The 26,157-nt window shown below is 38.8% G+C and overlaps 1 protein-coding gene across 1 annotated transcript; it reads left to right on the plus strand.

The window, feature by feature from the left end:
• LOC592026 (cholesterol 24-hydroxylase) lies at positions 1 to 25,692 on the plus strand. The gene is made up of 13 exons (XM_030974994.1): positions 1 to 341; positions 5,208 to 5,282; positions 5,883 to 5,964; positions 8,840 to 9,000; positions 9,633 to 9,771; positions 10,490 to 10,603; positions 13,886 to 14,120; positions 17,237 to 17,309; positions 17,860 to 17,944; positions 18,384 to 18,494; positions 22,042 to 22,130; positions 23,248 to 23,314; positions 23,747 to 25,692. Exons 1-13 carry the CDS (start codon positions 208 to 210, stop codon positions 23,891 to 23,893), a joined length of 1,512 nt encoding a protein of 503 aa, XP_030830854.1. The 5' UTR covers positions 1 to 207; the 3' UTR covers positions 23,894 to 25,692.
• Positions 25,693 to 26,157: the final 465 nt, after the last annotated feature.

Here is a 26,157-nt window from a genome sequence, read left to right on the forward strand (position 1 = left end):
CAAGGGTTTTGAGATAGACTAGCTACAGGCAAAGGGAGAGATAATATTGTGTATCTCGGATTCTAGAGTCGTCTACAAGAGTCATTGTGTTATGTATAAGCGCTAGCAAGAGGATTGAATAAATGCTGCTGAAACTGTAAACAAGCTCCTCGCCTCATCCTTTTATGCTCCTCGCCTACAATCACCGATCCGTACACGACAGTAGTAATGGAGGGAAATTTGATTGTATTTGGTTTATGTCTTCTTGTAACGGCATTTTCCTTCATTTTCCTGGGAATTTTCTTCTACGTTTCGTACAACCGGAACATTTACAGTCACATTCCTCATCCGAAACCTCTTCAGTAAGTCATAACGGGAATTTTATGTTAGCCTACCCGGCCCGCACCCTGGCGCGGACGGGCGGCCTTGGCCTTCGTGCGGCCGGTAGTTTAGCCTCTGCTAGCGCTAGCTCTAGCCTCCAGCCTGGCTGTGTATTAAAAGCTGTGCTATTGATTCTTAACATTTCCAAACACCACTGTACAAAACTCAACTAATTTTACTCGAAATCGGTACTTTAGTGACGATTGATGACACCTAAATAGCAGTAAAATACAACTTTTCAACTTTCCGATGTTAGGTACTGTAACAAATCAGGGTTTTAGTATTGGACGAAGGTTAAGCATTTTCTGTTGTACGAGCATGCGCTATAGCAATATGGTGCATCGTTGATTTAGCAATTACCAAACTGAAGGAAAATGAGCATAAATTACATATTTTGATCATGTTGGTGCAATTATCATGTTTCTTTTGGGGATATTACTTGTATAGTAGTGATCTAATCAGGAATAAGGGGTTATACTGAAGATTATATGTGAAGATTTTATGGGATTAGCAGAAATATTGTGTTGAAGTGTTGTTTTACTAACGAGGACATAATTGTTGTTTTACACGTTTATGTATAGGGAAATTGTTATGATGGTCAGGGTTGTGCATCTAGGGCTTTCCACTGCACTGTATCCGATACAGGCCAGCCTCACCGAGGCTGGCCTGATAGTTGGCCTGATAGTTGGCCTGGCCTAAGCCTCTAAGCTAAGTCTCACATAGTTTGCACTGTACTTGTACTGAGTTTACCCGATTGTTGAATGGATCGCAATAAAGACTTTCAACCTACACATCATGATTGGTTTGATTTCTTGGAGCAGTGAAACCAAGGGACGAGAACCTGTGACAAGTGTTGACAAGGGAAATTGATTGTTCGAAGGATGCTCAATTGATTGATGCTGTGAACGAGACGTTTAGGTGACCGATTGTAGTCGATGGACGAATGATTGTTGAGATACGTGTGAGCAGTTAATAACTCCAGCCATTAAGCTACGGGCATATATTTTGTCCAAACGGACGGAGAGCGCCTGGCCAGATACGGGGCATCCTGACAAATATTCCGTGTCAAGCCAATTAGGTGGCGAACCGTGTCCGCTACACATGGTGTCAGAAGTGGGATTGCTGATGGCGTGGAGTGGTCGAGCTGACGGAGCTGGGGGACGACGACAGTAGCACTGACGGAGCTGGGGGACGACAGGCAGTAAGTCTGACGGCGTCACAAGCTGGTAGAGCTGACGGAGCTGGGGGGCGACGAAGGGCAGTAGGTCGGACGGCGTCACAGCTGTGGTCGAGCTGAAGGAGCTTGGGGACGACGGGCAGTAAGACTGACTGCGTCACAGCTGGTCGAGCTGACGGAGCTTGGAACGACGGGAGGTAGCATTGACGGTGTTGCAGCTGGTCGAGCTGACGGAATTGCGGAACGACAATGGAGTCGTATAATGAACCAAACATGCTGCCAGACTGGTTTGACGGGGAAATTCCCATACTGGACTACTTGGAGCATTTCGAAGCATGCGCAATCATCAACAATTGGACGGAGAGGAAGGCAACGCATTATCTAGCAGCCAGTCTACGTGGGCCAGCGTTGAGGCTCCTGGGGAAGAATGGTGAGGCAGAACTGACGTACAGTGCATTGACCAGCAGGCTCAAACATCACTTCGGACCTTCAGGAAAAGCTGATGTATTCTTGGCAGAACTACGTTCCCGACGAAGGAAGCCGAACGAGACCCTTCGGGAATTGGGCCAAAGTATCAGATACATGGCAGCAATGGCTTACCAGGAGTTTGGTGCCGATGGACAGGATGAGCTGGCTCGGGGTCACTTTCTTGACGCAATAATGAATCCAGCCATCCGAGAAGGTTTGTTTCGGGCTCAGCCACATACCCTGGATGAGGCTATTGAAGCAGCTCTGAACATGGAGGCTTTTCTTCAGATGGAAGCAGAGAGGGGAGAGTTGTGGTACTCTCACCGTCACAGCCACAGCCGTGCTCTGACAGGTATCGGTCGACCTCAGCACCCTGATAGCCCTTATACATCAGAAATGGTGAAGAAGATGGAGAAGGCGCTAACTGATCTTACAGCCAGATTGGAAGCACTGACCCGCCAAGTAGGAAGTACGTCGCAGTATGGCAATACAGGGCCACACTCCCGGGGAAGACGTCAGGACGGGCCTTGTGATGATTGTGGCCAACAAGGACATTTTTCTTGGAATTGTCCTCATCCAAAGATGCTGTACGCACATGACTGTCCAGAAATGAAGGAAGCAGAGACCAGACGTTGTCACCAGTGCAATGAAGCTGGGCATTTCTTTCAGAACTGTCCTCATAATCCAGCTGGAGGCGGTGGGGTGGCGACTAAGCACCCTGAACAAGACGTTGGTGGTTCAGTTACCATTTCTGTCTCTTTCGTTTCGTTAGCCTCCTATTTGGGTAGGTAGGTAGGGTCGGCTCCTCTCTTTAGAGACAGGAGCCAACCATAGGGTCTCCTGTGCAAGCTTTGCAAACGTTGTTGCCATTTTTGGCCACTAGAATCTAGTTCTCTACTAAAGACTCTACCATATTTTAGCGGATTCGTATTATAGTAAGATATACAGTGCGTCCCAGAAAAAATGAAACCGAGAAGTATCGATGTTCTATCATAACTTAATCACAACTATAATTAATGAATGATACATATTTGGAAAGCTTAGAGTCTCCTCTTTCATGTGATGCTACTCAGATTTAAAAGCAATTTGAAGGAAGGAATCCAAAAAGACATTTGGCGGGCGGTATCTGAATTTTGAAGAAAAATTCACATTTCTAAAAAGATGAGTTTCTGCCCTTTCATATGACACCTCAATCAGGAAAAATGAGCAAGGAATGACAAAGTTCTGTTTGTTTAAAGTAGTGCTTGCATTTCCATAATTTTATTAAACGAATTCGTTTTCACTGGCTGCCCGCCGTATCAATAAACGAAATAACAAAAGACTTAACTCCGTTTCGTTGACAATCAGCCGTAGACGAGAGTCTTCATGCATGGCTGATTGTCAACGAAACGGAGTTAAGTCTTTTGTCAAATCTGCTTTTTGCAGGCACCCAGTGAAAACGAATTCGTTTGTTAAAATTATGAAAATGTAAGGGCTACTTTAAACAAACAGAACTTTGTTATTCCTCGCTCATTTTTCCTGATTGAGGTGTCATATGAAAGGGCACAAACTCAACTTTTTAGAAATGTGAATTTTTCTTCAAAATTCAGATACCGCCCGCCAAATGTCTTTTTGGATTCCTTCCTTCAAATTGCTTTTAATCACTCATGCGTGAAATATGCATCATCTGAGAAGCATCAACTGAAAGAGGAGACTCTAAGCTTTCCAAATATGTATCATTCATTAATTATGGTTGTGATTAAGTTATGATAAAACATCGATACTTCTCGGTTTCGTTTTTTCTGGGACGCACTGTATAATAAAATGCAAGACGGATATATATCGGCTCACCTTCTTTCCAAGAACCATACGGGCCTGGAATTTACTTCCCCCCAGCATCTTCGCCTTCGACGCAGTTGAAACCTTCAAAGCCAGACTCTGGGAAGCAATCCAAGGGGGTAATATAATCATAGTCCCTCCCCACAACTGCAATGTGATGGGACTCAATTCTAAAATGTTCTAGAAAGAAGCAACAAACACTCTCTCTCGAACGATAACGTTCTTATTGGTCATCTTTATATCCCTCTTGAGGATCAGGACCAGGATCAGAACAAATACAGATACAGATAAGATGCATTTATTTTTGAAAATTAGGCCTAGGCTAATATACATCGGTTCCACTTACCAGATTGACTGTATGATGCGAATATAAAATAAGTTTTTTTTTCCGGATTTTCTTCGTCGAAATAGAGCTCCGTGTTGAAATTCTTGCAGCAGTATTTTAAACTATTAAGCTCCTTTCACACCGGGCCATGCGTAGAGATGGGTAGTGTACCGACTACGCCGAGCGTACGCTGCCCTACGCTAGCCTATACGCTGAGGAACGCAAAGGGGTACGCGAGATGGACGCAAAACATTAAACATGTTTAATTTGTTGGTGTACTTTCGGCGTAGACACTAGACGCAGAAAGTATGCAAGTCTACGCAACTCTACAGTACGCCAAGCCTACGCAATAGTATGCATAATGCTACCCTACGCCAGTCCGATGAAGCAGTAGAAGCTTGCGCACACAGTAAGCAACTGTACGCAACTGTAAGCAAACCTGTACGTCAGGCATACGTAAACGTACGCAACCCTACGCTTGCAAGGCTGTCAACCCTCCCGCATTTGGAGGGAGTCTCACGCCACCACGCTTATTTTCCCGCCGCCCCAACAGCTCGTAGCGGGATATTCCTGCCACCACGCCTTCCTCCCGTTCTCCCGCCAACGATGTAAAATCTCACGGTTTATGAAAAAACCTCCCACCAAACCGTACCGTATACCAACCCCTCCCTTTGTTTAGATGTAGCAAAAATCTGACTTGGACGACGAGCGCACAAATCGTAGGCATAGAAGCCTTATGCCCAGGTATTAGCCTCCCTACTCAAGGGCTAGGTGATAAACAGACAGAAATAATTGTATGGTGTTTGGAATTCTATTATAAATAACTAAGGGTAACAACATATGAGACCTTGCCTCCCTCCCTTCCCCTTCCCCTCCCCACCCCTCCCCCACCCTCCCTCACCCTCCCCCACCCCTCCCCGGACACCACCAGCTCTTTATTCCCTATCTTGACTAGCATTTATCCCAAGACTTCTAAAGAGAAATAGAAAAGTCAAATAGAAGAAAAGAAAACAAATGAATCAATGGCATAATAGTTTCAATTATCTTATTTATGCACAGCTTCTTGCTTGGACATCTACCCCTCTTCAAAGAGGTTGCCAAAAATGGACCAGTGTCGAAAAAAATGGTTGAGTGGTAAGAAATACTCTTCTACCTTTCAATGGGGGTTTTGGATTAAGCATTGCAGTAATAATTACTACTATCACATGACTTTGCCATGGCAAACAAAGTAAATCATAAAACTGGACTACCTACATGATTATAATTGAAGCAGTGTAGAAATTATGGTTTTGTTCCTCGTTCCTATGTATTGGCAAACTGAATGGATACAAAGATTGTTTAAATTTCTCATAATTTATTTGCAATTCAATAAACTGACTGGCAGCTTTATACAGGGCTGTCAACCCTCCCGCGTTTTGGAGGGAGTCTCACGCCACCACACTCATTCTCCAGCCGTCCCAATAGCTTGTAGCGGGAGATTCCCGCTTCGATGTAGAATCTCACGGAAAAACCGCCCGCCGAACATTAAAAAAAAAAAAAAAAAACCTCCCCCGAACATTCAACAACAACAAAAAATGTCCTCTTACCCCCCAAAAAATTTGCCTCCCTCGAAGCATTTCCCCAAAGTTAACAGCCCTGTTTATATACAGGCAGTGCTATAAAGTACTAACCAGAATACCAGATTTTAAAAAAAATTGATGTGTCTCCCCTTTACTTTATATTGATAATATTTAGGAGCAAAGAACTGGGTCCAGTGTACTGTCTCCACATTGTTTTCAGAACTCTCATCATGTGTAATGACTCAACAGTTATCAAGGTAACTTCAGTTTAGAATTAATGACATTTTATGCCATTTTGTTTCTTCATTTGTTGAAGAAAAAAATATGGGAGGACTTGTAATTTTATGTGAAAGTTGTGAGGCATATATGTATACATGGACAAAATTTCTGATTGACTTATTATTGAATTAAGAGATTTTGTTTGTTTTTATTACCCATAAATAGTGCTCCGTCATTTTGCTATCAGTCTCAATTTCGAATGCATATTGATATTTGATTTATACCTCAAATAGGACAATGGTTGTGTTTGCAACTGTGGATAGAATTGTTTCTCGATTGTATAGCTTCCTGAATTTATTGTTAAAATCTTGTCATGATTTATTGAGCCATTTGCTTTACTAATCACTTCATAATATGGATGGAGAAATCCCTGAGTGTCTAAGTGTATAACTTAGTTTTGCCCCCCCCCCCCATATCCTCTAGTACTACTAGCCTTTCTGAAAAGAGAGAGGAGATATATGTATGGCAAGGTTTGAGGTTAAGTTTATACCTGATACTAAAAGATTAGAAATGTGATTTGTCAAAGTTCATGTCAGGAAGGGAAAATTCACATATTATCAGCATTTATAAACCTTCATTGTATTAGAAATTTAGACTAGAAACAAATAACACAGTCGCACATGTATTTCTGACACCAGTTATGACCAGTTTCCCAACATCGATGTACTTAATGAAGTCTGGTCATGTGATTAGATAGAAAATTGAAACCATTTGGGCAGTGGTGATTATGTAGTACTTAAGAATTGATGTATACTGTGAGGTTTTGGTCTGATCGCAATATGATATAAATTGACTCAGTATTGCTGAGAATCACATGCCCTGCACACGGAAATGTGTATTATAAGGCTGCATACACATGACATGAAAGTTTGGTCCAAACGTTAAAGCTACATTTATTTCTCATCATATTTTGAATGTGAGGGCATTTTTTAGCAAATTTCTACCAGGGTTGGCATATTTCCCTCTGCGGAGGCTTATTTCCCGGACGCCGGGAAATAAGCGGTATTTACCGGTATTTACCTCTTTTTACCGGTATTTACCACTTTTTACCGGGAAATATATTTTTCCACTCACTTGTTCATAGGGATTGTCTAATTTTTAACATAATAACGATGGTGGTGAGTATGGTTGCTCTTGTGTGTACTATTTGTGTGTGTGTGTTTGTTCGTGTGTTTGTCTATGTCTGTAATTACATGTATGTAATGCTGGAAAAAAATACAGGAAAAAGATACCAAATATACACCTAATCTAGATATGATGTTCTTCATTAAAGGGAACCAAAACCTTCATACTAAGTTACTTTTATTGTAAAGTTTAAGATATTTGAATAAAATCAGTGAAAAAATTGAACAAAATCGGGCAAGGAATAAGGAAGTTGAAGCTTTTTAAAATGACTTGTCACTAGAGGGCGATATTCAATTTGATGACATCATTTGTGGACAACTCTCCATGCCTTTTGAACATCAAATTTCACAAGTCTTTCGTTTTTTTCCTATTTATTTGTGTTCTTGATCGGATTTCATAACATGTGAAGTAGAAAATCATTTTGCATTCTATTATCTCAATCACAAGAAAGAAGAAAAAACATGAAATTTGATGTACAAAAGGCATGGAGAGTTGTCCACAAATGATGTCATCAAATTGAATATCGCCCTCTACTGACTAGTCATTTCAAAAAGCTTTAACTTCCTTATTCCTTGCCCGATTTTGTTCAAATTTTCACTGATTTTATTCAAATATCTTTAACTTTACAATAAAAGTAACTTGTATGAAGGTTTTGGTTCCCAGTTGCTAATTACCATATTCATGAATACCTATTAATTAGCATATGCACAAAATGCCATTTGTTTGGGTGTGTACAATTTTGTATGCAGTGAGGATTTTATAAATCTGTTTGTGTGTTCCTACTATGAGTATTGTGCTGCTAATTATTTCAGAACAATATTTTCAGTTACGAGGCTAAAAACAAGTAAAATTATTGATAAACAGAGAATTAAAATCATATTTCCCGCTTTTTACATATTTACCGGACGCGCATCTTATTTACCGGACGGTATTTACGGGTATTTACGGGTATTTACCGCCGGTAATTACCGCCACCGGTATTTACCGCCCAACCCTGCTTTCTACAATAATACACTTCGAAACTAACATTAAAAGAACAAGAAAGCTCACAAATTATTTGTCATGTTTTAAAGGTATTATGTCCCATCTGCAGGTCAAAAAAATAAAAAGGTTAAATTCCAATGGCATTTGAAAGACAATACTTATTTAGAACTTCCCTCAAAACGAAAGGGTTTAAAAATGGCTTTTTGTAGGAAAATAACGATTAGTTGTCGAATCAACATAAGTGATTGCAATCAAAGTAATAGTCTGATTTCCAGACCCTTGTACTGAATAGTTGAACGTTTTGTGCTGCACAAAAATTCAATCAGTTTAATTTTGGCCATTACAAGTAGTGGTTTATTGATGTGGACAAATGCTCATGTACCTGTTACAGCTCATTTTATGTTATTACCAAAGAAAAAAAGATGTCAGTCAGTCACTCAATAGTGTCTGACAGGGAAGTCTAAAAAGTAAACAGATTTCCTTGCATAATTTGAATACAAATACACTGATGTTTAAATTTCACAGATACATGTAGGACATACATGACATATTCATAATTATTGTTTTACAGAATTTGATGTTGGCTGCAGAAGGGACATATTATCTTTAACTAACCTATTTAATAACCTTCTATTTAAGCAGAAAAATGAGATGAACATTTCTTGTACAAATGGCACCTTGTGATTTGTAATTACTTTCAATCATGATACAATCTGAGTACGGTAATTATTTTCTCTTGTGAAGGAACTTCTGACACGAAGCAAATACTTGAAGTCGCCTGATAATTACCGTGGCTTGAAGTCTGTGTATGGAGCCATGACCCTAGGTAATGGTCTGCTCAGTGAGATGAATCATGAGGTCTGGATGAAGAAACGTGCTCTCTTTAATCCTGCTTTCCATCGCAAGTAAGAATCCCACATATGCTGGCCTTGCCTCATAAGACGAAAGGGGGGAGGGGGGAACAGTCATTTTATAATTTTTGCCACATTTTACTTTCTGCTTTTTTAACAAGTCTCAACCACAATTCCAACAATGCATATGAACCTGACAACTAGAAATCAAACACAGTTTAATTTCATCCATTGTTAATCAAATGAGAAGGCCTTTTTTGTTTAATTTGTCAAAAGTGAACATGTTGTCTTATGATGAATAGCAAAAGATCTTTTGATTATTGAACAGTTATCATCAATCTGTCCATGCCATTTTCCTGTAATTTGTTTTGATCTGTAGAAACATTGGCAGCATATTAATAGCAATGACTTCTTGATAAAAGGCTTTGTTCTGTCCTGTGATGAGGAATACAAAGTAAAATCATTCTTTGAACATTTTCAAACTCTTCTGTCAAGATAACAAATATGTACAATGTACACCTTCAAAATGTAATGTAAATTACATGTACAATGCAAATGGGGAGTAGAGTGCAAATAGATAAAGTTTATGAAGAAATCAATTTTAATTATATTCTAAATGCATGTTTTTTAAGTTTTTGTGCCACTACATTTTGCTAAAGAATTGATTTGTGATGCCTTTTCTGCAGATATTTAATGGGCCTGATGAATGAGTTCAATAGCTGTTCAGCTAAACTGGTCAATCATTTGATCCCGTTAAGTGATGGTCAGACGGAGGTCGTCATGTTGAAAGAATTTGAAAGGTTGACCTTGGAAATCATTGGAAAGGTCAGTGCACTAAAAGTCCTCATATTAACCTGGGGCTGTTATTTTTCATGTTATTGAGAAATATTTTTTTATGGCAATTGGCAAACTGAAATTGCATGGAATAGACTCTTTAGTGTTGGTGCTTGCACAGATGTTTTTCTTAACTGTACATTTAAACAGCCAGCTTTGTGCACAAATTAACCAATGACTTTTTCTAATTTCAGTTTGTTATGACAGTTGAAATATTTTTTGCTAACATAATAACATAATTTTCAGAATGCTATTCCTTTTTAAAAATGGCTTTAGTTTAATTTCGTTTATTCCTGCATTGTCTGGGCTTTCTTCTCAATATGATAATGTTATCTCAAAATTGCTTAATGACTTCATTTGTGGTATTATGATTACGGAAGCTACATGTATCTAAACCATTGGCTAAGCTTTCTTGGACTTCTTGATCTAGAGCATACTTTGGTGTACTTTGAATCACAGCTACTGAAAAAATCAAATGCTTTTTTTGGTCTCTTTTACACATTTTATTCATATTTTCTTTCATACTTTTAAATCTGCCTTTTATAGGGTACCTGAGTAGAAATACATGTAGTACATGACTTGTGTGAATCAACTGGGACCATTGTCCCCCCATTGCGGTTACAATGGTGATACATGTAGCTTTAAAGTACATATTTTGTGTTGTAATATGATTTTTGTATTGATTTCAAAGTATTTGTGTATTTTTTAGGTTGGATTTGGAATGGAGGATGATATCATTGGGAACCCAGATTCCCCTCTTTGCCAGCTCCTTCCAAAGGTTTTGTCTGGCGTGAATTCTGTTTACAGACGTCCACTATTAAAGGTATGTCAATCACAGACCACGTGTCATATAGGGGTCAGAATCCCAAATGATCCCACCCCCCCCCCCCCCCCCTCCATACGTTTGTTTCCTGGGATGATATTTGTAGTTGATATTTCACAATATTAGATGATGATGATAATAGTGGCTTGTTGTATAGCGCCAGTGCCAACTTCTGCTGGTTGCTCATAGCGCTTACTCTACAATATTTCACTATTTCAATCTTCTTGGTCAGTGTTATTTAGTCTTTGTTAGCATTACAGTTTTATTCAGTTTGGCCAATTATGTAAATGTAGTTGTGAGTGAAGTAAATTCATCTGCCTTCTAGAATGATGTTTCCTATATTTAGTTGAATGCCTTTCCAAATACCCTCCTATTAGGCTCACATCCAACTGTTTCTTTTAGAGTTATCTACTGCTGCAAACAGAATTAGTAAATATCTAAGTTATGATGGGGATAGGGATTCATGTATGACAATGTGATACATTAAAAATGTATCTTTACTCATTAAGGAACAAGAAATTATAGGGTGATATTTAATACAGTGTATGTGTCTCTTTTCAAGGTATTTGGATAAAACAATGGGTTAGCTGTATATTAATAATGTATGTTGCTGCTTGTAAGTGTCGGCTTGCATGGTGATGTAGACAGGGCTCAAATTAATTTTTTGTCCACGGGGGCTCTTCCCCCGAAAAAACAGCCCCCGTGAGCCTTCTCACGGGGGCTCTTTTATTACTGACGGGGGCTCTTTTTTATACAAATATCCATTGAATTGGTACCTATGATACTCCTCAATTATTTGCTATTTCATCATTATCATTTCAATCAGCATTTTCCCTCTTACAAATTTACAAGCTACATAGCTGTTACTGGCCTGTGTATATAATATATACGCATACAACACTAATCTTTATGATGTCTTTAACGTGACATATCTTCTTCTCCCCTTGCAAACGAAAAAGAAAACATGTTCATTAAAAGGGATTAAGCGACAAATAATGATTGTGATTCAAATCGATGCGAATATTTGTTTGAATAAGCACTGCTATTCACCCGAATCTTCTTTGTAAAAATAACTTTTACAAATCTCAGCCATGCTTACTGAGTTAAGACGTTCCATTCAATTTAAAATACCCATTACATAATACACTTCTCCTAATCTCAAAGTGATCTTACAGCACAGTGGCAGAATTGCATGGCTGAGATTTGTAAAAGTCGTTTTTACAAAGAAGATTCTGGTGAAAAGCATTGCTTATTCAAAAAAATCCTTGCATCAATTTGAATCACAATGATTATTTGTCGCATGGTCCTTTTATTGAATAACCTTGTTTTCTGTTTTGTTTGCAGAGGGAAAAGAAGCTATGTCACGTTAAGAAATCATAAAGATGATACCAGAACAAATGTTGATTATCAGAATGTCATTTTGGAATACCTCTATACAAATACCACATTGTCTTTAGCCCGTATCAGTATTAGTATGATCCAATATAAAGCTATTATTCTTTATTTAATTCAGTATAATGCTTTTCCTCAAAAATAGTTTTGCTATTTTTTAGGCTAAGAAATGGTTTCAAATGTACATTACATTACAGTACATTACATTACGAACCCTGAACCATTGCAAAATGATGGTGGTTCTCTCTCTCTCTTTATTTTAATCATGCATTATCAACTACATATAAAGCAGCATCCAAAAACTTAGGGTTATCTGAGATAGGTGAGGTAAGAGTTAAAAAGAAAGTCATGCTAAAATGGCGTTTCACTTCCCCCCGCCCCCTGAACAAAATAAAATAGATTAGTAGTCCTCCTCTCCAGAATCCCCTCCCCCCCCCCCCCCCCCCCCCCCCCCCGCCGTAGATCTGCCCATGTTACCATATCATTCCACGACATTTTGGTCTTCCTCTTCTCCTCAAAAGGGACTTTTAGATTTGCGTGGACGTGGACGTGGACGTGTTACGTCCTTTTAAGGCACTGGCAATCACATGTGACGTCCTTTTAAGCACTGTCAGTGCCTTAAAAGGAGGTCACACGTTGCAGTCCACGTTCTCATCGTGCAAATCTAAAAGTCCCTAATATTGATTTACTGGTCGAGGTTCATTATTTGCTAACAACGAAAAACTTCTCCAGGCCATGACCATGTTTCTGCCCTTGCCCGATCGCCTCCAGCTCCAGCAGACATGGCGCGGCAGCGTGCACACGCACCGCTACTAACGGCGCAGTAGGCCTATAACCACTGCTCACGGGGGCGAATCGCCCACCGCCCCCGTGTATTTTGAGCGCTGGATGTAGATATACAGTAGGCTTGCAGGTGCACCATGTGAGAGAGAGAGAGAAAGGGTTGAGGAGTCCTGAAAAGGACTCTGACTCAGTAATCTTTCTTGGGGGTGTGTAGTCCTGAAAAGGACTGTTTTGTTATCTTTCTTAGCTTATAGTTATAGAACAGGTTGACTATCCGTCATCAGGAGTGGAGAATAGCTGGCGTGCGTGAGCTTAAGTCACCGGGGTGCGGACGTCAGGGGAAAATAGGTAACTGTGTGGGCTTGAGTCATCGGGGGATGGACAAGGATGGTCGGCTTGTTCGTCTGACTGTCCGTCTTGGCTGGAGTCTCCGGGTTGCGGACTTCGGAGAGTTTTCAATCTATGAGTGGGATTTGTTGTCGGCGAGACGCTGTGTGTGTCCCTGACGTAGGCGGCGTTGTAGTCTGTTGTCGTCTGCTTTCGTTGTAGCAGTGAGGCTGGCGGCTGCTTTGAGGGTTCGACGGGTAGCCAACAAGCCCGCAGCCAACACCACCCCGGAAGAGGACCAACCCGCAGCTACACCACCGAAGCAAATTGTTGTTCTTCCCTATACCGGTCAAGCCTCTCACTAGATTCAACGTATCCTTCAAGCAGCAGACATCCAAGTTCGACACAGTTCCTCCAACAAACTCCATTCGATACTCCACTCCCACAAAGATAAGCATCCAAACCACAAGAAAGCTGGTGTCTACAAAATACCATGCGAAAGTGGAAAAATCTACATTGGTGAAACAGGGAGAAATCTGGAAACAAGACTCAAGGAGCACAGAACCAGCTTCAGACTCAGCGATTGGGATATTTCTCCTTAGAGCTATAAGCTAAGAAAGATAACAAAACAGTCCTTTTCAGGATTACACACCTCCAAGAAAGATTACAGAGTCTGAGTCTTTTCAGGACTCCTCAACCCTCTCTCTCTCTCCCATGGTGCACCCGCAAGCCTACTGTATGAATAATGTATGTGTTTATTAATGTATTCTTACTTTACAGTACAGCATCCTTCCCAAAGACATCAAATACAAACATGAGGTTCGAGCTGCAGCTAATGAGATCCGAGCGGTGGGTCGGCGTTGCATCTTGGCTCGTATAGATGCTCTTAGACGGGGTGACCAAGTTCCTCAAGACATTCTAACTTACATCCTCCAGGAGTCAAACAACTTGGAAGGAATCAAAGACTTTGACTTAGAAGATATGGTCGATGAGTTCGTTACCTTTTTCGGAGCTGGTAAGTTTTTTTGTGCACCATCTTGCTTTTCTTATTCTTATAATAAACTGATTTAGTGGTCAGCTGTCTGTCGCCATGCACCCTTAATCCAATTCTGATAACTCAAAACTCAAGTTCATCTTTCAGATGACGACTTTAAAGGTTGGTATCCAGACGTGGATGGGATCTGATTGACAATATACAGTATCTATAAAAACCTGATTACACATTTTACGTTTAACACACTTCCACAAATCACCGTTATAGTACTATGCCTACTAAGGATGCATCGGTACTGATTTTCCAAAAGAGATGGTTGACCGCTTTGCATATTATAGGCTATTTCTGAAGTTTATTTCCAAAGTTTATGAGGTAAATCTGCTTTTACAGTATGAAAGGTTAGCAAGGAAGTTGATATAAATGTCAGTGTGAGAAAAATTGTGTTTATGTGAAATAATTCCTACAATACATGCTATCTTAGAACAGACTGCAAATGTAATCCAACTGTTTATATTTTACTTTTTATGCTTCCGCTACAAAGGTAAGGTTCATAAGATAAGGTTCATCTTTATTGTCCATTTAACAATGGAAATTCATTGTGTTACATGGTATTGCGATACACATATATTTAACATAATACGCTCATACAAAAATCAAATGAATGAATTTTTGAGTTGACAGTAAACAAAAATAAACAATTAACAATAAATAAAAAAATATATAGTCATGCATCGAAAATAATATAAATGTATATCAAGTTAGGTGGAATGACTATAGGAGTTTACAAGTATCGATAATGTATAGCATTATTATCATTGCTTTATAGTCTTATTATTATTATGATTAATACTATTATTATTAACAATGGAAATTTGTTGTGTTGCATGGTATATACATATATATATAAATTTTACAAGTATCGAAAATGTATTGCATTATTATCATTGCTATTATAGTCTTATTATTATTATTATTATTAACAAGGGAAATTTATTGTGTTACATGGTATTGCGGTACACATTATATACATATGTATATAACATTTAACCAGTATCGATAATTTGAACTTGAACTTGAGCTTGATTATAATTGTTATTATTATAAATTTTATGATTATTATTATGATTATTATTATTGTTATTATTATTATGGTTATAATTACAATTGTAACTAACATCATTATTATATTATTATTATTATCTTTATTAATTATAATATTATTATTATGAAAAGGTATCGTTACTACGTTATTATGTTTTCGGGTTGTCCGTCCGTCCGTCCGTACGTCCCGTTCTTGTGATCGCGTTATCTCAAGAACCGATTGATTAATTCACGCCAAACTTGAATCATGTATGTATCTTGCAGAGCCAATGAACTGATTAGATTTTGGGGTCACGAGATCTAAGGTCAAAGGTCACAGGGCTCATTATGTATGCAAAAATAGCTTGTGATCGCGTTATTTCAAGAACCCATTGATGGATTCCCACCAAACTTGGATCATGTATGTAACTTGCAGAGCCAATGAACTGATTAGATTTTGAGGTCACAAGATCCAAGGTCAAAGGTCACAGGGCTCAATATGTATGCAAAAAAAGCTTGTGATCGCGTTATCTCAAGAACCCATTGATGGATTCCCGCCAAACTTGGGTCATGTATGTATCTTGCAGAGCCAATGAATTGATTAGATTTTGGGTTCATGAGGTCAAAGATTAAGGGTCAAACATGTATATGAAGCGTAGCTTTCAATCACAATATTCTGAGAACCTTTTAATGGATTGCAATCAAACTTGAATTTTAAAAATTGCTTCTGTTTTGGTTTGTAAAATTGCTCCATGGCGCAGTCCCCCTTTTTATAGAACGACAGCAAACATTCTATTTTAATATTTTAAACAATTTATTTAATTTAATTATTTACGGTATGTGTATAATCAGTCATTTGTCACCATTCATAATCCAAGTTTCTTATGTTTTATAACTGCTGTTGTGTGCAATTTATACTTATAGAGTGTGCAAATGTTATGTATTGTTCCTTTATTATGCCAGGCCCTCGGATAGCACTTTGTTGACGAAGGCGCAACCCTGCTGTAATAAAACTGAATATTGACTGAAATTAAAGAAATCAGACAGTAGATTTTAAGGGGCCTCAAAACAAGACTATAAAGTGCGACCCAGAAACAACAAAACCGAGAATTATCGATGTTTTATCATAACTTAATCACAATTATAATTAATAAATGACACATATTTGTAAAGCTTAGATCCTCTTTCATTTGATGCAACTCATATGATGCATATTTCACGCATGAGTGATTAAAAGCAATTTGAAGGAAGGAAACCAAAAAGTCATTTGGCAGGCGGTATCTGAATTTCAAAGAAAAATTCACATTTCTAGAAAGTTCTGTTTGCTTAAAGTGATGCTTGCATTTCCATAAAGTGATTACACAAATTTGTTTTCACTGGCTGCCTTCCGTAGCAACAAACGGAATTGATAAAGACTTAACTCCATTTCGTTGACGATCAGACATAGACGAAAGACTTCATGCGTGGCTGATTGTCAATGAAATGGAGTTAAGTCTTTTGTCGATCCTGCTTGTTGCTACGGCAGGCAGCCAGTGAAAACAAACTTTTTTAATTGAATCATGGAAATGAAAGCATCACTTTGAACAAACAGAACTTTGTTATTCCTTGCTCATTTTTCCTGATTGAGGTGTCATATGAAAGGGCAGAAACTGAACTTTCTAGAAATGTGAATATTTCTTCGAAATTCAGATACCGCCCGCCAAATGACTTTTTGGTTTCCTTCCTTCAAATTGCTTTTAATCACTCATGCATGAAATGTGCATCATATGAGTTGCATCAAATGAAAGAGGAGGATCTAAGCTTTAAAAATATGTGTCATTTATTAATTATAATTGAGATTAAGTTATGATAAAACATCATTAACTCTCGATTTTGTTTTTTTCTGGGTCGCACTTTATATATGAACAGAATTTGTGTAAATATAACATGACAGGGATGTTTTTGGAAGTCAGGTTGATCTCTTTGTAATTTGTAGATTGGTGTTTATATCTACCATCTATTGTTGAATGCTACAATGTTGAAAGATAATACATTTCAATGATATTTGTACCCACCAGGTCAGGAAACAACAGCCAATCTTCTCTCCTTCACTCTTCTTCATCTTGGTAGAAATCCTCAAGTCATGAAAAAGTAAGTATGGTATCTTCAAATAGATGTACCTCCCCTATAAATCTAATGGTACCATATCCTTACATACTATGTACCTCCCTTATAATTTTTTTTTATACCACAAAATTATTGTATATAAGTGCGATCAGGATTATTTTTAGGGATTGAAACAATAATGGTTCAGATTTTTTCTCCTTATCAGACCTCATGTTTTTTAATTTTTTTTGTTAATTGCAATAGCTGATGAAGTTATAAATGATGAATTTTTTGTAGGGGTATCAGAGATTTATATTGACAAATAGAATTGCTTCTTTCGGGCACCTTTGCTGTTTTATTTTCTGATCCAAGTCAAAATTACCTTTATTACAATTTTCTGATATACTACTAAACTCACGTTTAGAAACTTTTTCTGGTATTCATCAATTTGCTTAATTTACCTTCTCAGTTAACAATTATTGTGATTTTTTTTGTTCAGTAGAAATATTACTGATACCTGCTGATCCTAAAGAAATCAATTTATTAAAACTAAAGGATATTTATAAATCCTTTTGATCTTTTTATTTTTACACAGACTCCGTGATGAAATTGATACTGTATTGAAAGGGAGAAACTATGTTGAATATTCAGATGTCGGCAAGATGAAGTATCTAACCTTGGTAAGACTGTAATTCTTTTCTTTTTACATCAAGAGGTTAAACTTTTTGTTATGAACTGTAGGACTAAAGTTTCATTCACAAAAACAATGTCCGATGAAGACCCAATACTATGTTGTTGTTTTTTACAATTTAAAAAAAAGTGGTATCTTACTTATGGCAACCGTTTGTGAAGGCCTTGCTGTAGCATCAATGTTTATAATTTGTTACTGATTAAACTTCTGGATTTCCTAGTTCATAAATATACTTCTCAAACATGCATACTCAGGAGCTTTGAACCTTATTTCATATGCCTGTTACCTTACAGGGCATTTATTTACAGGATATGTATGTATGATTTTTAAGTTTCCCTTCATCTTTGAGGAAATCCATTTTTAATCTACAACGATAGAATGCTGAAAGTTCTTAGCAAATGTATATTATTGACTGTCTTCTTTTTCAGGTTTTGAAAGAGACTCTTAGAATCAACCCTCCTGTTGGTCATTTGCATAGACTTTTACCTCATGAGATGGATATATGTGGATACAAAGTACCTAAAGGCAGTGTTGTAATGGTAAGTATGTATATCCACAGTCAATGATGACGATTCACATCATTTGTATGGCGCCATATATCTGTTTTTAAAAAACTTTCAAAGGCGCGATCGAGCTCCTCCAATAAAGTTAACATTTAAATGTCTGAAGGAAGATCCGAGTCTTGAGCGAAGCTTTGAAGTGGTCCTGGTTGTCAATTTCGCAGAGAAATGATGGGAGGGAGTTCTACGGGCGAGGAGTAATAGAGGAAAATGCCCGGTCTCCATATCCCTTGGGATGAGTAATGGGCATCTGGAGAGTAAGGCTAGATCAGCGAAGTCCAGGGCGAAGGTGACGCCGCTCAATTAAAGAGGACACATACAGTATCCTGGGATCTGATAATGAATCGCCTAAGGAGCAGCAGGACCTTGAATTCAATTCTGCTCTTGACAGGAAGCCAATGCAGCTCAGCCAGGACAGGAGAGATGAGATCATGCTTCCTCAGCCCAATAGCTGCTGCATTCTGTACTGCTTGAAGTCTGTTCAAGATTGCAGAAGGAAGGCCAGCTAGAAGACTGTTACAGAAATCAAGTCTTGAGGAAATTAGTGAATGGATAAGGCTTTTTGCTGCCGTCCTCGTAAGCAATGGTCTAATAGATGCAATGTTACGAAGCTGGAAGCAAACAGTCTGACATACCTGTGAAATATGCCTGTCCATTTCCATGGACTGATCGAAGTAGAGCCAAGGTTACAGGTGCTTACCATAGGAGAGACGGACACATTGCCAACTTGGAGGTCCATGAAGCTGATCTTGTTCCTCATGTTTGCTGAAGAGATGATGAGATATTCGGTCTTGTCTTCATAGAGTTTCATGAAATTCTTCACGATCCATTGACGGATATCGGCAAGGCAGGCGGTCATCCAGGCAGCTATGGCCTTTTCATCAGTTGCCACTCTTAGATCAAACAGCTGAGTGTCATCTGCATAGAAGTGGACTAGTAGACCATGTTGACGGGCTACGGAAGTGTGCAACATGAAGATTATAGGTCCAAGGAAGGAACCCTGCAGAACACCATAGGTCAAGGAAGCTTCATCCGACACAGTTCCATTGATTTTCACAGCCTGTCATCTGCAGTGAAGATACGACCTGAACCATTCAGGGGCATCTGCATAGAAGTGGACTTGTAGACCATGTTGACGGGCTACGTAAGTGTGCAACATGAAGATTATAGGTCCAAGGAAGGAACCCTGCAGAACACCATAGGTCAAGGAAGCTTCATCCGATACAGTTCCATTGATTTTCACAGCCTGTCATCTGCAGTGAAGATACGACCTGAACCATTCAGGGGCAGCGTCATCGAGCTTGAAGTCCCGTTGCAGCCTCTGGGGAAGGACTTTGTGATCAATCGTATCGAATGCAGTAGATAAGTCCAAAAAGAATTACTATAGCTGCTTTCTTCTTGTCGACTGCCCTCAAGATGTCATAAGATATTTTCAAAGGAGCAGTCTCCACGCTGTGAAGCCCTTGTACGGAGACTGCATGGTCTCTCAAGGTGTGATGTCAGTCTTTTGGCTACTACTTTCTTCAAGGACTTTGGCGAGGAAAGGCAGGTTAGATATAGGTCGATAGCTGCTCATCTCATCACGATCTAGGGATGACTTCCTCAGTACAGGAGTAACATGAGCAAGTTGCAGTTCAACAAATTACTTATGGCCAAAGAAATTACATTCTTGTATCCATTCGCCTGCGTAGTAAAAAGCGAGACATAGGCGCCGCTTTTCCGGTGGCGGCGGCGGCCTCAACATCAAAAACCTAACTTAAGGTTAAGTTTTTGAATCTTTAATATAATTTTAGAAGTATACCAGTAAGTTTTTATGCCTCCGCTACAAAGTAGCCGGAGGCATTGTTTTCTGGTTGTCCGTACGTACGTCCCGTTCTCATGATCGCGTTATCTCAAGAACCGATTGATGGATTACCGCCAAACTTGGATCAAGCATGTATCATGCAGAGCTAATGAAGTGATTAGATTTTAGGGTCACAAGGTCAAAGGTCACAGGACTCATTATGTATGCAAAATAGCTCGCTATCGCGTTTTTTCTAGAACCGATTGATGGATTACTGCCAAACTTGAATCATGCATCTTGCAGAGCTAATGAACTGATTAGATTTTGGGGTCAAAGTTCAAATGTCACAGGGCTCATTATGTATGCAAAATAGCTTGTGATTGCGTTATCTCAAGAACCGAATTATGGATTACCGCCAAACTCAGGTCATGTATGTATCTTGCATAGCCAATGAGCTGATTAAATTTTGGAGTCACAAAGTCAAAGGTCACAGGGCTCATTATGCATGCAAAATAGCTCTCAATAGATCTCAAGAACCGATTGATGGATTCCTGCCAAACGTGGGTCCATCAATCAGTTCTAGAGATAACGTCGTGTATGTATCTTGCAGAGCCAATAAACTGATTAGATTTTGGGGTCACAAGGTCAAAGTTCAAAGGTCATAGGGCTCATTATGTAGCACAAATAGCTTGTGATCACGTTATCATGAGAACCAAAAGACAGATTACTATCAAACTCAAGACATGTATATGTATCTTGCAGAGCCAATGAACTGATTAGATTTTAGGGTCATCAGGTCAAATGTCATGGGGCTCATAAAGAATGCCTATATATAGCTTGTGAATGCATTATTAAAGATGACAGATGGATTACAATCAAACTTGAATTTTAAAAGTTGCTTCCGTTTTGGTTTGTAAAATTGCTCTATGGCGGAGGCATCATTTTTTACTGCGCGCAGTCAAAGTTCCATCTAGTTATTCAATGAAACTTAGACTAAAAGGTTATCCCCAAGTATCCCCAATCATGTGAGTAGAATTTCAGATCAACAAACTTAGACTATGTTGTGGCATCAACATCAAGACTTAACATAAGGTTACGATTTTGAATTGTTATCATAATTTTGAAAGTATACATTCCTATTCCATGAAACTTGAACATAGGGGTTATCAAGTATCACAAATCATATGATGCAAAGTCCAGGTCAAAGGCCATTTGAGGTCAGTAGACTTGGATTATGTTTTCACAACTTAATATGAGAATTAATAAATCACTTTTTATTATTTGTTCATATGCCATTAAAGTTATCAATCTTGGTACAAATTCTAGTAAATAATTTTCCTGATGATTCTTAGCCGATATTCAGTTCAAAATGCTGATTATATTCAGAGGATTTCATTTTTTTTTTTGTGGGGGGGGGGGGGCCTGCTAATGGGCCACCCTGCCTATAAATAATTTCCCAACCTCAATTTTTCATCATATCGAATTGCGTAATTCAGGCGAGACCGCCGAGAGCATTTCCCTTGTTTTAAATCTGGGATGAAAAAGAACAGAATACAAATAAATGGGACCAGCAAAATTAACTGATATAACTAGAGGTTGTCATAAGCAGTGTTCATGATAACTTCCTCTGTATTTCCTTTCTGTATTGCTTACCATAATTTTGTATTATAATGTGTAGGATTATGAAAGTAATAAAGATATGGTAGCCTATTAATCAAAGCATGTTTTACAATTTCTATTCAGGTGCCGATATATGGAATGGGTAGGAATGAGAAGCATTTCAAGAATCCAGAGAAGTTTGATCCGGAAAGATTCACAAGGGATGAAGACAGGTAGGAATAAAATCAATCATAATGTGAAAGAAAAACCTGATATGTTCAGGGATATTTATTAGTGTTAGTTGGAGAAGAAAAAAAAAACAATCAGGGAAATTTATTAATATATTTCATAACCATTTCTTTGCTTTGTTTTGATGATCTCTGACCTTCTAAAATTAAATTTAATGAAAAACATATAAATAGAATGGTACTTATATATGTGACCCGGCAACACCAAACCCCAAAACAGTCACATGGTGTGATTTTCAGTTTGGGTTAAATATATATGTATTCCTGCAGGATAGTCAAATTGTACTCTACTTACATTTTGTGAAAGAATGTACTCTTTATCTTATTTCAAAAAGGTATTTTGGCAGTGTGTTGTTGACCTATATTATGTTTGTTTGATTTTGAGTCTGTCTAGTGTTGTAATTTTCATTTCTTTACAACCCTGGCCCACTGGTCTCACTTATATCTCCTATAACTTTGAAATAGAGTAAGCTGTTGTATTGATACATAGACAAAATAGAGAACGGGATGTGCCTAACTGATCTGTTACAAGATTTAGGACAATCCATTATCCCTTTTCAGAAATTTGTATCGAGTTTTAATCCTCTTGTTGTCATCTCACACAATATGCTTTCTCCAAGTAATATTGTTTCAGAACAGACATTTTTCTCTTTTTTAGTTGGGTTAGGGAATTTGATGAATAATAAATATTTGATTTTAAAGCCGAGAATCTTGGCTTAGAATCAGACCTAAAGTATCAAAATAATTTTTTTTTAATCTGGCAACTTTTTGATGGTTTGTTGGTGCTAGGTCACATTATTGACACACACTTGAAAAATGACGTCTCAATAATCGTATTATAAACATGTTAATAAATCTCAAGTCAGACTAAAGGTAAAATTTTGATTTAAAAAAAAAATTCTGGTGATTGGAATGACCCCAACCTATGTTGTACTAATATCTTTCAAAGCCAATAGGAGGAATCTAACCGTAAATATAGTCCTAGTGCAAGAGGATAAACAAGAAAAAAACCAATTTTGTTTTCTCTCCACGAAACCTGTGGCCTTGACCAACTGTCTGTATTATTATCTTATATTATGAACTTTCTTTTTTGATCATGCAGCCCCTTATTTGCGTACATGCCATTTTCTCTGGGTGCTCGATCCTGCATTGGCCAGACGTTTGCTATGGTGAGTAAATCAGTCAAAGTAGTTCAATCTACAAGCCGGACCCCCCCCCCCCCCCCCCCCTCCCTCATGGACAATATAAATCCCATAGCAGTGAATAGTTGTAAAACATGATTTTTTTAAGGAACTTGCATATCCCATACCTCTTTTTTGCATTATGGAATTGTGAACATAACTTGACATTAAATTATCATATTATTTGCGTTTCATATGAATCATGCTTTATGAGGGCTGTCGGCTGGAAACAGTCATCAGATGAACAGAAATGTTTGATGTGTTCATAATCTATATTTGTTTTCCTCTCATCTCTTGTAATGGTATTGAATGAAAAACGAAACAAACATATTTTCAATTGTTTTTTGTATCCATCAACTAGGATATATTTTCAACCATTGATGAAGATTCCTTTTGTAATTTTGATTGTATTCCTATTAGATTGAATCCAAGGTGGTCATATGTAAGCTCATTCAGCAACTGGAATTCCAACTTGTACCCAACCAGAGCTTTGAGTTTGTAGAAGAGACGCTCACTTTCAAGCCCAAAGATGGCTGCAAAAGTTACATCACAATGAGAAACATTTGACATCACAATGAAAAACCTGTGACATCACAATAACAAAACCTGTGACATCAGGATGAGAAACCTGTGACATCACAATGATAAACCTGTGACATCACAATGATATTAGGGCACATTGTGTGAGGACAGATAATATTGTTTTATATTGGGGATTTGATGTATTATTTTTAACTACACTCGCTAATGCCTATGTCACAAATAAACCGGGCCCTGTACGATTTTCCCTATCCGGCGGCTTGCCGTGGATTTAGAGACCGTACAGGAACCTTCCGATTTACATTCTACAGCATGTGTGGTCACATATTCTGCAGTGCCCGTGAGGTGCCCGGTGAAAAATGGTAGAGTGAAATGCAAGGCACCTCGGCAGGGTGCCGGCCGGTAAGCTTACGGGCTGAATTTGTTGAATTTGTTGAATTTACCCAACAAAGTCATGGGGGGCCCGTCCGGGCACCGTCCGGAGCCCGCACGGAACCTGTGAGGTGCCCTACGGACCCTTTGCAGGCTTTCTACGGCCTAACGGTCAGATAAAAACGCTGGGAGAATTGGGAGCAGCCAACTCAGCACCACGGCGCCTGTACAGCTTTAAAAACTGTCCCGGCCCCCGTAGGAACTTTGCGGCTGGTTTTACTCGCCGTACGGGCCCCGGAGTGTATATGTGAAAGCCCCATTAGGAGCACTCTAACCACTAATCATTGTGCAGTTGTGCACATACTAACTCAAGGTACCATGATATTTGGATCACTCGGGATATGGTACCCTTTATGCACCTTAAAGGAGAAGTAATGTAGATGAAGATGCTTTTTCATGACAACACAAGTATAGTGCCAGAATAGTGCCAGAACTCAAACCTGTGGAGCGCCAGGAGGGTCAAATCTGACTCACATGAGCGCTATACAAGAACCCATTATTATTTTTATTATATGGATCTCTAGTCAAGTATCGCAAAAACTCTCCTGCAATACCTATACACAATGTAAAGGGGGGAGAGAGGGATAGTATGATACCGCAGGCCTCTTTAAGGGTTACTCTAACCCAACTATTGTGGTATAGTGAGAAAACTTGATTTTATCTTTAAGGTCATCTTAGACTAGACAGAGAGGGGCCTGTGTACTTTGCCTCATTATACGCATATTCAAAATCCACAAACTAAATAGTTCAAATTGAGAGAGTTGTAATAATACTGAATCTGGATTGCTTATGGAGATGTAGGTTATTGATGGTATGTTTTATTAAACATATCTTTGTTTAGAAATATTCAGGTTGCAGAAAGACTAAATAATTGATTTAGGCGGAAGGATATTAAGAGAGTGATTAGGCAGTTTGGGAAGAAAGTTTAGGGCATTGTTCAACCAACTCAGTGAGGAGAGGTGATTGACAATCAGAGTTTTACCGTAGAGTATCCAAAACATTTCGTAATTCGGTCGAGGTATGTTAATTGATTTTTATGCCTCCGTTACGAAGTAGCCGGAGGCATTATGTTTTCGGGTTGTCCGTCCGTCCGTCCGTACGTACGTACGTCCCATTCTCGTGATCGCGTTATCTCTATAACCGACTGATGGATTCCTACCAAACTTTGGTCATGTATGTAACGTGCAGAGCCAATGAATTGAATAGATTTTGGGGTCATGAGGTCAAAGGTCACAGGGGGTCTGTCATTATGTATGCAAAAATAGCTTGTGATTGCGTTATGTCAAGAACCGACTGATGGATTCCTACCAAACTTTGGTCATGTATGTAACTTGCAGAGCCAATGAATAGATTAGATGTTGGAGTCATGAGGTCATAGGTCAAAGGGCTCATTATGTATGCAAAAATAGCTTGTGATCACATTATCATTAGAACAGATGGATAAAGGAAAGTGAAGGGATCGCATCACTGTTTAGAGGTCATGAACACATACAGTGTGTGGCCTAGTACATAATACACAATGTACATACATGTAGATTGTGTGCATTGATGACCATGTGTCTTTTCGTTGTAGTGACTTGTAAACTATGTAAGGCAGAGTGTCTCAGGCGCGGATCAAGGATTTCTTAAGGGAGGGGGCCCAACTTTTTTTTTTTTTGCTCCCAAAAATTTGAAAATCGCACCGGCCGAAAAGTCGCTCAGTGGGGGGGGGGGGGGGTAGTGAGCACATTTTTTTTTTTTTTTTTGGTCCTGGGAAATTTAAAAATTTGCACCCACCCCTACACCCCCCCCCCCCCTTGAGTGCCAAGGGGGGCCCAACCCCCCAAAAAGGTAAAAATCACGTGTTTTAACATTTTTTT

This window comes from Strongylocentrotus purpuratus, unplaced genomic scaffold (assembly GCF_000002235.5).
Source record: "Strongylocentrotus purpuratus isolate Spur 01 unplaced genomic scaffold, Spur_5.0 spur5_scaffold_7, whole genome shotgun sequence".
NCBI lineage: Eukaryota > Metazoa > Echinodermata > Echinoidea > Camarodonta > Strongylocentrotidae > Strongylocentrotus > Strongylocentrotus purpuratus.

What these genes read in the sequence shown, in the direction of transcription:
- LOC592026 (XM_030974994.1), top strand. Translation starts at nt 208, where the DNA reads ATGGAGGGAAATTTGATTGTATTTGGTTTATGTCTTCTTGTAACGGCA. An exon ending in TCGAAAAAAATGGTTGAGTG is followed by an intron (nt 5,283 to 5,882) that starts GTAAGAAATACT and finishes GATAATATTTAG; the next exon opens with GAGCAAAGAACTGGGTCCAG. An exon ending in ATGACTCAACAGTTATCAAG is followed by an intron (nt 5,965 to 8,839) that starts GTAACTTCAGTT and finishes TCTCTTGTGAAG; the next exon opens with GAACTTCTGACACGAAGCAA.